Here is a 13,704-nt window from a genome sequence, read left to right as displayed (position 1 = left end):
GGCAGCTATTTCAGACGGACTTCACACATATGATGAGTGTGTTACGGTGCCCTGACAGCTCGGGGCTAGACTTGAGTGACCTTAACTTAGCTTGTTAGTAACCTCCTCTATATCTGATGACTAAGCAACCCCATTCTTGGACGAGAGGTCTGAAGGCCATCTTACTCCGTACATAGTTCCTTGTCATGGCTGACCAGTTATGAGGAAAAGTATCGTCGACATCCGTACCACCCATACTCAATTGTAAGTACCATCGAGGCATATCCTCCCATACGGAGGACAGAAGACAAGAACACACCAAATTCAGCCAAATTCGCCGTTGTAATATTGCGGCAGACCATCCATATACGCATGTTGTCCACAATGGGAACAAAAATGGCATACTCAGCAAACAGGGAGATGATCTATATGAATTACATCCCTTCGCTGCTCCGCGGTTTTCCCTTCGCAGATGGAGCCATATCCTCCAGACTGGAAATACATACATATATATTAGCTGATCTATTATTAGAAAAGTAACTTTGCAGGAGAAAGGACAAAAAATGAATTGATGCAGCGTCTGTCGCTGGTTCTAGCTATAATCTAGCGGCAGTTGATCTAAAATGAATGGACATAATAGGTACGCCATCTACAGTTAAACCCCAATAACCAAATAAGGAAGGAAATACTCCGTACACGGCTCTCCATCCAACAACATACCAGAAACATGCAATCCCCCTCCACCAATCAAAATCTGACAAAATCACCCCCACCCATGCTATGCTATCCCATCCCATGAAAGTAAAAGAAGAACCTAACCTAACCAAACCAAAAGAAAAACAACCTCCTCTCAACTCCCGACCCCACCCCTCCTCTCCATGACCATCCTCACCGCCTCCTTAACCTCTGGCGCATCCCTTACAGACCCCAATACCAACACTTCCTTCATCCCCCTCCGCAACTTCCCCGCACTCTCCTCATCCCCTTTGAACGGCACCAGCCCCAGTTGCAACAGCCTCGTCGCCTCAGCCTCATTCGCCCGCGCTAGATTCACCAGCTGTGTAAGCTGCGCCTGAGTCGGGGGGTTTAAGCCGCCATTTCCGGCTGACGCTGACCTTGACGAGGATGATGAAGAGGAAGAGTCTGGTGGTGTCAGATGGGAGATGAAAATGTTTAGCGTCATGGAGGCGTTGCGGGCTAGGATGAGGCTTTGGAAGGGGAGGAGGTAGAAGGCGTCGAGGTGGAGGAGGGTGGAGAGCCAGGTAGGGAAGTGGGAGGCTGGAATGAAAGTGCCGTTGTGATGGGTGAGGAGAGCTAGTTCGAGGGCGAGGAGAGCGAAGGAGATGTAGAAGCGCCACTGTATTTTTCTCAAGTGGTTAGATTTTCTTCCTCTTCTTCTTCTTCTTCTTCTTCTTCTTCTGCTCTAGAGGACACGGTAAAACGGTTCGGCGAAACAAAAAAAAAAAAAAAAAAAAAAAAAAAAAAAAAAAAAAAGAGAGAGAGAGAGAGAGAGAACCTACATATCGACCCCAAGCAGAGAGCCAGAACAGATTCATCAGCACCATCACGATAAACCCGCCTATGTATTGGGGCAACAGCACCCGCAATCCCGCAAACAGAAACTCGCCCATCGTCTTCGCCTTCGACCCTTCCACCACCGCCTGCCCAAACCGATCGTACGCAAATCGCTTGACGGGATCCAGCAGCGTGTCCTGCGCCAGCCTCAACTGCACAAAGAGCGCGTCGGGCGATTCATAGCCGTCACCATCGCTGTTGAGAATGTACTGCTGGCTTTGGCGCTTGTCCGGGTGGTGCAGGGCGGCTAAGCGACGGAAGCGTGATTTGATAGTGCGATCGTTCGATGTCGGGAGCACCCCTAGCAGTTGGTAGAAGTCGCCCTCTACGCGGAGTTTGTGGTATGTTTCGTAAAGGGTGTAGAGGAGGTAGGAGGCTATGACGGCGATGTAGATTCTTCGGTAGTGGCGGGCGTAGCGGGGGCTGGAGGGGGAGGGATGAGGGTCGCCGGCGCGAATGGTGATGCGGTAGTAGATGTTCTGGAGGAAGGAGGTCACATACTGTGGCGCACTCGTTAGCTCAGGGTATATTTATGCGCATATGTAAAGGAAGAAAGTTTACTCTTGGGAGAAATGCCCAGCCGGCGTAGGAGAGGACCGTGGAAAGAATGTCGTCGACCATATTTGCGGAAGATGAACTGTCGAAGCTCACAAACACATAGAATTTCGCCGACAAAGAACGAAGCAATTTAAGGGACCAACAAAAGAATGGTGTACATGTCTCCTCTTAGTACCGGCACATATAAGAAACAGAGAATGCTCTGCAAAACCAAATGTTAGACAAATTAAGGAACAGAATACCGGCTGTTGAATGATCAATGATATCTAGATCGGATGTTTGTGTTGTCTGCGCGGCGGCTTAGCTGGATATCTTGGCAAGCACCCCGTGATTCCGTGGGACAAAAAAAGTCTCTACAAAAAAAAAAAAAAAATCAATATCTGCACAAATACATTCAAACATTCAAGCTGCAAGTCACAACGACAAGGTGGTATATCGGCATGCGCTATGTCATTGGACGCAATGGACATCGACTCCGTCCCCGTCTCACCAGAGAGAAAGCGCAAAAATAGAGAAAAGGACGGCCACTCAGCCAAAAAGCGCAAACATGAAGTGAGCAACTACGCCGCGCAACCAGAGGCAGAAGAGTCTTCACCAAAGGCCAAGAGGAAAGAAAAGAAGGATAGGAAACACAAGAAACATAAGCACCATGATGACTTCGAGCCATCTGCGCCGACGCTACCAGCTTCCCCCAATCCACGATCACAAATCACCAAGAAGCACAAACATCAGTCCCAAGCAACCCAGGATGAAGAAGAAGAACCCCCAACAACCTCCAGAAAACCTCTCACTAAGGCCTCCGCATCACGATTGGAATCTGCATCCACAGACTCGACGGAATCCTCCCCCTTCCACCTCATAACCGCAACGCTCTACGTTCCTCTGTCTCCAATCTCCATCTCCCCAACCCACGCACTCTCCTCCCTACAAGCTGAACACCTCTCTCCGCTCCTACTCACCTACTTCCCACCCCTCCGCGGCATCGTGCTCGCTTACTCCAACGCCTCCATTTCCTCCATTCCTCCCTCGCCATCCTCCCCGTCAACCCCGCACAACCTGGATGAGAGCCCGAAGCCACACCCGTTAACCCTCGCCATGAGCGCGGGTGAGTACGGCGTCCTTTACGTCTACCTGACAGCCACATTTTTGGTGTTTCGCCCAGAGCGCGGACAGGCGCTCGAGGGGTGGATAAACGTTCAATCCGACGGCTTCCTTGGCGCCGTGGTGTACAATCTTTTCTCCGTCGGGATTGAGCGGCGCCGGCTCCCCGCTGACTGGAGATGGGTGGCGCCGGGGCAGGAGTCGACTACATCAATGTCGGAAGCGGTTGCGCCTAAAGATCGTGGCGGCAGTGTTGGCGTCGGCATCGGCGTCGACGACGATGACGATGACGATGACGATGACGACGACGAGGACAAGTCTTCAGACTTCGATTCTGATAAGGAGAATTTCCGGCCCCTGCCTGCGTCGTCCGCTGCGATGCTTGACCACAGCACCCAGCATCAGAACAATGGCGGCTTGGAGCCACCGTTCGAAGCATTCGAGGATGCCTCGGCGGGTTATTTCCAGACACGCTCGGGGCGACGGGTTCGCGGGATGGTCCGCTTCCGTGTAAGAGATGTGGATGTCATTCCCGGTGCGGAGCATGATAAGGGTTTTATAAGCATTGAAGGGACGATGCTGAGTCCTGAGGAGGAGGCGAGGCTGGTGGAGGAGGAGCGTAAGAGGGCTGGGTTTGCTCCTTCCTCGTCCTCGTCAGCGGTTGCGGCGGCGGCGGCAGGAGTATCAGGTGGAAATGGCAATGTTGCACCTCAGCAGGCGGTGATGTCCGGTGGCTTGGGGACATCGAGAGCTTCTACTGCTACTGCTGCTGTTGAAATCGAGGAAGAACCGGAGACGGAGATGCCCGTGCGGCGGAAGAAGGGAAAAGAGAAGGAGAAGGAGAAGGAGAAGGAGAAGAAGAAGAAGAAGAAAGGAAAGAAGACGACTCTGTGAAAACCTGGTGAGAGGCTTCAAGGCGATGGCGGAAGATGAGGTTTTGAGAAGTGTTGGATGGGAAGTTGGTTTGGCATATACTCCATCTTCTTTACTTTTATTCTTTTTTTTTTTTTTTCAACTCTTTTAGATCTGATAGAAGGGAAGGAGAAAGATGTCGATTTCCTATTTTTTCAATTTACACCATCATTGTTGATGTTGGTCATGTATCTATGTTTTGGGAGAATCTTCCTTGTTTTTGCATGATCTTGCTTCTTTTTTCCCTCCACCCACTTTTATTTTTGGAAGCATGCTCTAAGAATATAGAGCTGATTACCATTTTTTCAGTGATGAGAAAGTCCAGAGAACATTTCATTTATGAAGCGAGTTTTATTTCGGATCTTTTTTGTCCTTTGTAATTCTCAGATATATTCCACTGCCATTCTTGTAAATATGGGCAGGCGATTCCATGCATCATCATGATACATTCCCCCAAAGTTCAATCTAGGCCTGTCCCATCCCATCCAGTAATCCAGGATAAGTACACCCACCCCCTTTCCCGAGAAAAAAAAAAAAATCAAATTTCAGATTCAAAAACACATGTATACACTTTTTCTCATTCCAAATCTACCTTCAACACATCCACTCCCTCGATCACCTCTTTTTTCCCTAACATCTTCCCTCTCTTCATCAACTGTGCACACTTCATAACAATCGGGTCCATTCCCAGACTCGCAACTGCCACCACCGTCTCACCCAGCACATAATACGCCACAAACTTCGCCGCCTCAGGTTCCCCCTTGACAATCAAATCGTCAAAGCCATTCATCGTATTTCCACAGTAACGCAGCTGCCCACCGAGCGATGACCAGAAGATCGGAATGAATGATTTCGCTTTCAGAGGCACGGAACTGTTGCTCGAGAAGGCGTGGGCGATGGTACGCCCAACGCTTCTCCCCGCATTTTGTGCTACGTCCCAGTGCTCGATGCGTACATGCGAATGGCCGCCTTGCCCTGCCCCAGGCCCGAGATAGGGGTATGTGGCGATGTCGCCGATTGCGTAGACATCGCTGCTGCTGCCGTCGCTGTTGTTTCCCTTCAGGCACTCGACGGCAAAGTATTCGTCCGTCCTGAGGGACCCGTCGCGTTCCAGGGTTACGCTGGGGTTATCGCGGAGGAATTCAGTGGCTGGGCTGACTCCAACACCCAGGATGACGAGATCAGCTGGCAGAGAGGTACCGTCCTTGAAGTGGACGGCGCCTACCTTTGACGGATCTGCGGAAGACGGTGTCGCTTTATCGACGGAAGCAGACATGTAGAACTTAACGCCGTTTTTCTCCAGGTTATTTTGGAAGATGCGCCCGATTTTGGCACCCATTATGCGCTCGAGCGGCGCGGATTCAATGCCGACGATTTTTATATTGTTCTCTTTGGAGAGCGCGTTGCCTACTTCCATGCCGATGAAGGAGCTGCCGATTACTACAATTTCTTTCTTTTTGGTAGAACCCACAGCGGCTAGGATGGCCTGCACGTCTTGTATGGTGCGGAGGACGAAGATGTTCCCCAGCTCTTTGAAGCCGGGCAGTGGCAGGTGGCGAGGGGTTCCACCTGTAGCGAGGATTAGCTTTGTATATGGAATAGACTTGCCGGATTTGGTAGCTACGGTTTTGTTTGTGAAATCGACAGAGGTGGCTTCGTCTGAGACCACGGAGATGGAGACTGAGGTGTACCACTCTTGCGGTCTCAGGAGGAGCTTCTCTGGTTCCGGGATCAGGGCTTTGGAGAGCTTTGTTCTGTCAAGGGGGAGGTTGGCCTCCTTGGAAATTATTGTGATCTGGCCATTGAAGCCATGCTCGCGGAGTACTTCTACTGCTCCGATTGTTGCGCTTCCGCTGGATGGGGAAAATTGTATTAGTAGCTGCATGGTGTAGAGAGGAGGGAAATTCTGCAGACTGACCCTCCGATAATCACAACCTTCTGATCTTGTTGCGCAACACTGCAGGAAGATACGGGAAGTCTGCCATTTTCCTTGAAGGTGGCTTCATCCGCCTTGACATAGACACCGCCATCCTTCTCAAATACTTCATATTTATGCAGCGCATTCAAAGCTGGCGCGTCTTCCACGTCTCCAGTTGTAATATTAAAGCAAGCTGACGCATATCAAAATATGGAACCTGTTAGCGCAGACTAATTCGATATCTCTTTCGATGAAATTTGATTATGTGCGCCAAAAAAGAAGAGAATATATATATAGGTAAGAATTGTAAAATATAACTTCCATCTGAACATAAATACTAGTACATACCACCATGCCATGGACAAGTCAGTCTTGCATCCGGACTGAGCACGCCCTTTACCAGCGGCGCCCCATAATGCGTACAATTAGCAGTGAGTGCATGGATCTGGCCGCCATGTTTCAAGAGCAAGAGTTTCCCCTTCTCGATCTTCTCGACCTCTACTTCTATCTTGTCAGAAGGGAGATCAAGTGAGGTCAGGCCCTTGATTTTGAAAGTAGATGTTGATGACATTTTTAAATTAGACGCAGACAACTGTGGTGAAGTTGTGAAGTGGTTTATGCGTGCTTTGGCCCTTATTATTCTTGTAGAATTGCTGCTGCTGCTGTTACCACTGCTGTTGCTGGAGTTGTTATTCCTGGGGTTGACGATTCGAGAGGTATGGACGTGCTTGATGCGGGGAAAGTTTACAGCTGCTTGCGGGCGACAGGATGCAAGGATCGATGACGTGCGAAGCGGCTTCCACAATGCACGATTCCTGGTCCAGGAACCTACAGCAATAACTGGAGCAGAAGTGTGAATTGGGTTACACTGCAACGGGTGATGATGGAGCTGGAAGTGGGGCAAGGGCAGAAGGACATACTATGGAATGACGCCAGTTTAAATGCCCAAGGGCGGTAGGAATGAGGCAGGATAATGGATTTTTTGAGTATATCGATCTCATCAGAACTATAAATTGCCCAATGTTGGTCCTGCGTTTGCAGGGAGGTTGGCCAGGGCGCTTGTCGTGACGTCATTGGCGGTTTTGTCTCACCCAAGTTGGCACAGGTTGACATTTTCCATATTTCGAGTGCTAACATGTCTAGATGATATATACATGCAAATAAGTAGTTCCAATAAGTAGTTCCATCCAGGTCCCAGTCAACTCCAGCTACGCTCTCTCAAAACTCGGTATTCTCACTTCAGCCTTGAATAACAACTATATCACACTCTTTCCCCGTAGACCTTTCCTCCGCGTTCGAACTGAAGGGACTTCTGCCCCGCGGGGCCCGCGGCCTCTGACGTTCCGTTTCTTAATCCATCCAGGGCCCTGTGGAAGTCCCTGAGACGCCGCGAAATCTCCGTCTGAATTCCCAGGCGACTCGAGCTCGCTAGATATCGTTAAATCTACAATAGAACTACAGCTCTCTTGTGACATTCCTAGCTTGGGGATATATTTGGAATGCTGCGTTGACTCCTTATCAGCCTCGGCAATAGCTGGAAGATCCGACCGCTCGTCGTAGCACTGGGGTTTCTGATGGGGTGAAGATGATAGCTGGTGTGGCGATGAGAGGACTTTGCGGTTGTTTTTTCTATCTACAGGCCTGGGCGGGGAATTCTCCGCCGCTGTTGTTGTGCGGGGTGGGGCAGTGGAGGCGAATCGCGCGATGGGTGGTGATACAGTTGGAAAACCCCTATCGGGTTCGTAGAAGGGATTGGTGATTACAGATTCACCACTTGAACTCCGGCGGTGTTCAGCTGGCTGGCTGTCTTCTACGGCGGAAGCAAGAACTGAAAACTGGGAGTCATCATGATCCAGAGTCATCCTATCCAGCTTAAGTGATGCAAATGAGGAGTGGTAAATGTCCGCAGACAGAAGGGCCATCGGCTGAACATGCTGCGCACAGTCATCATTTGGAATATCATCGGCTGATTTGGTTCCAGGGTCTAAATCGGTTCCGATGTGTGTCTCGTCAATTGGAGGGTCAAAGCTGTGAAGTGGTTGCTTGGTTCCTGTCCGATGGCATGGAATCCTGGACAAGCAGATAGCCGGACTCCAGAGTCTGAGGTTGATCGTCCGATGATAATGCCGGCGATTTCTGATGCTCAGGCTCCGGCTTGAGTGCAGAGGGATCGGACAAAACATCTTGTATACATGAAAATGAACTGAGTACCTCCGCGATGATTCTCTTTCTAGGCACATTTAGTGGAGAGCAGTTTCCTGAAGACTTAGACACAAGTGAGTCGTTTCGGTGACAATGTCTTGAGGGACTTAGTGGCGGGCTAGAGGTAAAGCCAGCAAAAACAGGAGATTTAACTATTGGCGTGGCCACTCCATCAAATCCATTGTTTGTCCTAGAACTTTGGGCGTCGAAGAAGGCATCTTCAGGAGCTTCAGGAGGGAGAAAGTCTGAGTCGAATCCTGATCGGAACCCAGCCTCTCGAATCATTGTTGAAATCTTGTGTCGCGTCGGGGAGGAAACGGTGACGACTTCAGGAATCGAGGGGGAAAGTTCAGTGAAACTGGTTCAGGTATCGGGTAAGCTGGCAGGCGCATTAACATGAAAGGAGAATTTATACCAACAGATGGTTCTGTGTCTCCTCCGCCACCTCCACCAGACTATCCCCAGACCCTGCGGACAGCAATTTCGGTTCTATGAGCTCTTCAAATTGCACTTCCCTGAATCCATCATCTTCGCCTTTCCATTCATCATATCCAGGCATCTCAAACTTGGTGTACTGTGCCACTCCATTGTCGTTATCGTCATGGCTTTGCGGAGGTTGCTCTCTATGTTGTCGTGCAAGTCGCATTGTCAAAGTCCCATCCACAACACTTTCGACCACGGCAGTGCGATATTCTGACACCAATGGTTGCCAGTTCGTAGCTTTAGACATGTCCAATTGCTTAAAAGCGATGATTGTTCCAGGCTTCATATCAGCGCCTTGTGCATCTTTCAACGTTGATACATCGTCCGGTAAACTTGGAAGATCATCGGTGGACGCACCCCTTCCCAAAGGAGCGGCCTCCATACCAGTAGCATCCTGGATTTGCGGGCCAGGGGCAGCTCTGTTAAGCGACTTAGCTGGGGTGGTTGGATGTTCACCAACCCCATCACCTCCATAATCTAGATGATTTTCGTTTGAAAAACTGGCTTCTCCGTTGCAACAGTCGTCATGATAGTCTTCTACCCGGTGATTTCGAGATTTCCGCTTCCGCTTCTTGCCACTAACTTGTTGACTCCCTTTAAGTTCGCGGATTTTGGCCTGGGCATCCTTATCCCATCGTTGAACGAAAGGAAACGGTGGTGCAGATAACTTTACATCGTCATAAAGACATTCCGTAGCTTGGAGAATGAGTCGATCTTGCCAGTTTTCAATTAGATCGATTTTCGCCTCCGTAGGCTTCTCGACTTCTTCAACCAACGGCAATTCTTGTGATGGTTTTGGTTGCAGTACTTGTGGAGTGAGCTTCTCTCGTAATGTCTCTTCACTTTCCTTGGTCTTGGGGCGCTTCAAGCCCAGCGAATCAAATACAAGTTGCCGAGAGCTGGGAACATCTGATATCGATTTTCTCTTGGATGATTTTCCAGTTTTGCTTGGAGCTCCATTGGCCCCATTTATAGGTGTGGTTGACAAAGATTCCGGAGGACTAAATGTATTAGTGTTCCTGGTAACCTGTGGGCTCCCGTGTACTCCGTTTGAAATATCACGCAACAGCTGTTCACGCTTCCGCTCGAATTCTGCTTGCTCATCAACGACTTTCGTTTGAGTTCCTGGGGTCGCTTCACCCAATACCTCCGGAAACGGGCCTGGATGGGCCTCGCACCACTTGCGCAGATCGTCGAAATTAGCATCTTTATGAAGTGTTCCGAGCTCCTTCAATTTTTCGAGTTTTCTCCGTAATTTATTTCTCCTATTGGTGTTTTTCGTCTTTCGAGAGCCAGTACCGGGAGGATGATCAATTACCCGGGGAGCAGCTATAGTTGTCTTTGTATCAGTTCCCGTTAAAGAAGTTGTCGTTTGCCCTTTGGCACTGAAAGTAGGGGATTTGATAGCTTCGGATCCTGTGATAGCTTCGGATCCTGAAGTTGATGAATTGCCACTAGAATTTGAAGAGGCTTCGGACGACGCTTCGCTCGAGCTGGAGTCGCTAGAAGAAATGGAGCTTGTTTCATTCTCGTCGCTTGACTGATCAGTACCAGAAACAGAAACACCATCGCTAACCGATTCCGCATCGGAGGCTTTTGATCCCTCGGAATCAACGTTCTGATGATCCTCGAAGCTTACATTGGCACTTTGCTTTTGTGAAGTTGTGGAGCCTGTCTGTCCTTTTCGATGCAAGATCCCGTGGGTTTTACGTTCCACAACACCAAGGTTCGCTTGTGCTTCTCGCTTCTGTCGCTTGGTCGCTTGTTTTTTCGACCCACGTGTGGACGGCAATGAGCCGGTCGCTTTCGCTCCAGGCTGCTCCTCAGTTCGTCGCTCATAGGACATTATTGCTTCCTCAGACGGGGTTACAGCAGATTCATCGCTCTCGCTCTCGCTCTCGCTCTGATATTCATATTCATCGTCATCCTCGTCACTGTGGTCTACATCCCTAGCCGCAACCACAAGCTCTTTCCCAGCTCCGTCCACCTCTTCTTTCCACTCTGGGTCGTTCTCTTCATCATATTCATTTTCATCGTTATAGTCTCCTGCAAGAGGGTCATCGATCCGCCATCCACCAAAGTTCAAACGCCTTTTCTTCCGTGGTGGGATTGTAATAGGCGGCCTTGATGACGTGGCTTTTTGAATGTAAGGTTTCCCAAATGGAACACCGTCGATTAAATGTTTCCCATCGATAGTAATCTGATGCCGGCCCGTGAGTCTCCTGGCCATGAGATCGCTAAGTTGTAGTGCGCGTATTCTACAGCCCACAATGGAAAAGGATCCCAGAGTCAGTAAATCATAAGCCAATAAAGAAACGAAAAAAATATATATATATATATATATATATATATATATAAAGAACTTGGCCAAAGGATAAACATACACAACCTCATCTCCATCTCTCAGCAGCCCATCAACCTCCATGAAATGTAAGCACTCAAACCCCATAACTTCCACCGCATAATCCTCCAGGCCCCATTGTCCCGCATCACCAATACCATCCTCAACGTGTGTCTCAAGTGGAATAACCTCATTCACATCTTCCAGCAATTGTGCAATGGTCAACCCCCCGCTTCCCGAAGCCGCGGCGGAGGCGCCAGCTCCAAAGCCAGAATTTGGCGCGCGCGTTGACGTAAGAGTAGAAGATGACACAGTCGCGAAGGGACAAGACAGCGGAATTGGCTTTGGAAGAAGCAGAGCTGGGCGAGGATGTCGTCCAGAGGACACGGGTAGTGGGGAGACCGTGCCGCTGTATAACGAGGTGGAGACGCATGGCGGTGTTTTTTGGGTTTAGGACGTGAAAAGGTGTCGGGGCAATGGTAGGATAAGGACCCTATCAATTTCTTTTTCTTCTCCTAAGCCTTGCGGTATCCCTTATTTCGGCAGCCTTAGCTAGTTGGATCTTGTATGTGGAAGTTATTTTTTGTTAAAGGGATATATATAGCAGATGTCAGGCAGTCTGGCACCAGGGTAAGCGAGCCAGTAGACTGGCGATCTGATCTAGAGCCAGGATAACGAAGGTGCAGGAAACAATTATGTAGTGATTAATTCCAGTCGCACCTTTTACCATTTTCTTTTAGCTCTCAGTGTCTGATCACTTTTGGTGGTACGGAGTAGTTAGCCTTCATCTAAAAAGCTGCCTATCCGAGTCTAGCGCCACCTTTATTTCCCCTTATTTTATTTCCACAATTCTAAGAGCAGCTATTTGAGAAACTTATCTCAATGAGCCATATTTAATATTTGACCTCTATTGAAATTGCTAATAAATTTGTAATTCCGGTCAAAGTTGTCATTATCCTCACATTCTTCTTTTTTTTTTAAAACAAAAAAAAAACCACTAGTATGTTCCATTTTCCCTAAGTTGAAGTCCAAATCCAATGTGTGGAGGCGAGGAAAGAAGAAATAAAATAAAATAAGAAAACGCTTTCGTTATCCGAGTCCCTGAGCTCTCGCTGTCATGACATGTCGTTAGCCAAACAGAAAAATATACGATGGGTAGAAAAACCAAAGGAAAGGCGGTTGTGGAAATTAAGGGAATGAAACATTTGATGGAGACGATGACATGACCGCACCCAAATGCTATATTCTATCTAGCCGCTCGCATCCAGCAGATGACAGACGGCCCCACTATATTCTGTGGGATAAGGACTCAGGCATTCCCAGGGGTTATTCCCGAGCCTTCATTGTTTTCCCGCCCCAGGTACGGGTTTTCTACTGGGAACTCCCATGAACGGCATTGGTCTTCGTTGTGGTTGCTCCTGTCGTGCTTGTGGTGACTGTGTTGCTTGTGGTGTTTGTGGCGACTGTGGTGCTTGTGGTGACTGTGGTGACTGTGGTGAATGTGGTGAATGTGGTGACTGTGGTGACTGTGGTGACTGTGGTGACTTCGGTAGCTGCAATAGTTGTTGCGCCGGGTATGGAGTTTCCCAGACAACTTGTGTTTGTTGAACTTGCCCAGCTGATGTCGATTGCGCCAGCCGGCTAGCACCATGTCCATCCAGAGAAGTCGCATTCGCATGATAGCTATCGAAGAAAGACTCCGTTGATGCATTCCGCGGGTCGCTATTGGGGAAGAGCCGCTCGTCGTCTTTATGATTTTTCGCTGAACCCTTATTATCAGCCCCTGCCCATGATCCTGGCTCTGGGGGGTTATACTCGCGCCGCGGGCCGTCCACTGGCCCAAGAGCATCTGCCATGGCGTCTTCATAACTTGGAGGAGCATCGTCGTACTCGTCCTGCACAGGGGGAACTGTCGGGGCAACTTCGGGCCGAGGAGGCTTGGGAGGCGGATCATCAGATGCCTTGCTGCTCGCGAGCCATGCTCTGGGCTTAGGTGTGTGTTGATGGCAGACAGCTCGAGGCTGCTGTCCCCGGGCGTTGGAGGCGAACTGGAGTCGATAAGGTGTTTGTACGATGTCATAGCTGATGGATGATCTTGCGGCGGTGGCAGTTATCCAGCTTCCTTTTATCAGCCCCCGCACAGAATCCACGAATGGAGGCGCACCTCCGAATGTGAAGGACAAACAAGCGTCTGAAATAACTGTGCCGGGAAACAGTTCGTCCAGGTGGGCAAGGTAGTTTAATATTTATTATATACTGGAGGGAGGGGCCGAAGCAGGGTCTGGTTCATTGCATCGTTGGCATTCATAGTCGGTACCGGCATATACGCGGCGTAGACATATTGCGGACCAAATTGCCCTTGGTAAGAGGGGCATCGGGCTCCTGGAGACTTGAGATTGACCAGCCTCCCCTGCCTGCAGGGATCATGAAGCTTCTTTGAATGTTCGCTCAACGTTTCCAGTTCCACACCCATCAAAGCGAGTAGGGTTGTGACAAAAGCGTGGAAGCACATTATCGTCTGTGGGAGAAACACGACACCGGAGCATGATTAACTGTATGGTCATGATTCTGCCGTCAGGTACTAATGACCACAATGAGATCCTCAGTGTTCTGGCCTCTGGCCTGTGTTTGAGAA

At 49.4% G+C, this 13,704-nt stretch overlaps 4 protein-coding genes across 4 annotated transcripts; 1 reads left to right on the top strand and 3 right to left on the bottom strand.

Annotated features, from left to right (window-relative positions):
* Positions 1 to 829: 829 nt before the first annotated feature.
* Positions 830 to 2,175, bottom strand: HCAG_04428 (predicted protein; the record flags this gene model as incomplete). Its single annotated transcript, XM_001540538.1, has 3 exons — positions 830 to 1,336; positions 1,500 to 2,033; positions 2,116 to 2,175. 3 exons carry the CDS (start codon positions 2,173 to 2,175, stop codon positions 830 to 832), a joined length of 1,101 nt encoding a protein of 366 aa, XP_001540588.1.
* Positions 2,176 to 2,574: 399 nt separating this feature from the next.
* On the top strand, positions 2,575 to 4,107 carry HCAG_04427 (predicted protein; the record flags this gene model as incomplete). The annotated part of the gene is made up of 1 exon (XM_001540537.1): positions 2,575 to 4,107. One exon carries the CDS (start codon positions 2,575 to 2,577, stop codon positions 4,105 to 4,107), a length of 1,533 nt encoding a protein of 510 aa, XP_001540587.1.
* A 595-nt stretch (positions 4,108 to 4,702) lies between these two features.
* Positions 4,703 to 6,614, bottom strand: HCAG_04426 (conserved hypothetical protein; the record flags this gene model as incomplete). The annotated part of the gene is made up of 3 exons (XM_001540536.1): positions 4,703 to 5,978; positions 6,044 to 6,236; positions 6,392 to 6,614. The coding sequence occupies 3 exons, from the start codon at positions 6,612 to 6,614 to the stop codon at positions 4,703 to 4,705; spliced, it is 1,692 nt and encodes a 563-aa protein (XP_001540586.1).
* A 2,040-nt stretch (positions 6,615 to 8,654) lies between these two features.
* On the bottom strand, positions 8,655 to 11,502 carry HCAG_04425 (predicted protein; the record flags this gene model as incomplete). Its single annotated transcript, XM_001540535.1, has 3 exons — positions 8,655 to 10,986; positions 11,113 to 11,258; positions 11,296 to 11,502. The coding sequence occupies 3 exons, from the start codon at positions 11,500 to 11,502 to the stop codon at positions 8,655 to 8,657; spliced, it is 2,685 nt and encodes an 894-aa protein (XP_001540585.1).
* Positions 11,503 to 13,704: the final 2,202 nt, after the last annotated feature.

This window comes from Histoplasma capsulatum, genomic scaffold, assembly GCF_000149585.1.
Source record: "Histoplasma capsulatum NAm1 scaffold_4 genomic scaffold, whole genome shotgun sequence".
NCBI classification, from domain to species: domain Eukaryota; kingdom Fungi; phylum Ascomycota; class Eurotiomycetes; order Onygenales; family Ajellomycetaceae; genus Histoplasma; species Histoplasma mississippiense.
Note: the sequence above shows the minus strand (reverse complement) of the source record. Positions and strands in the feature narration are given on the sequence as shown.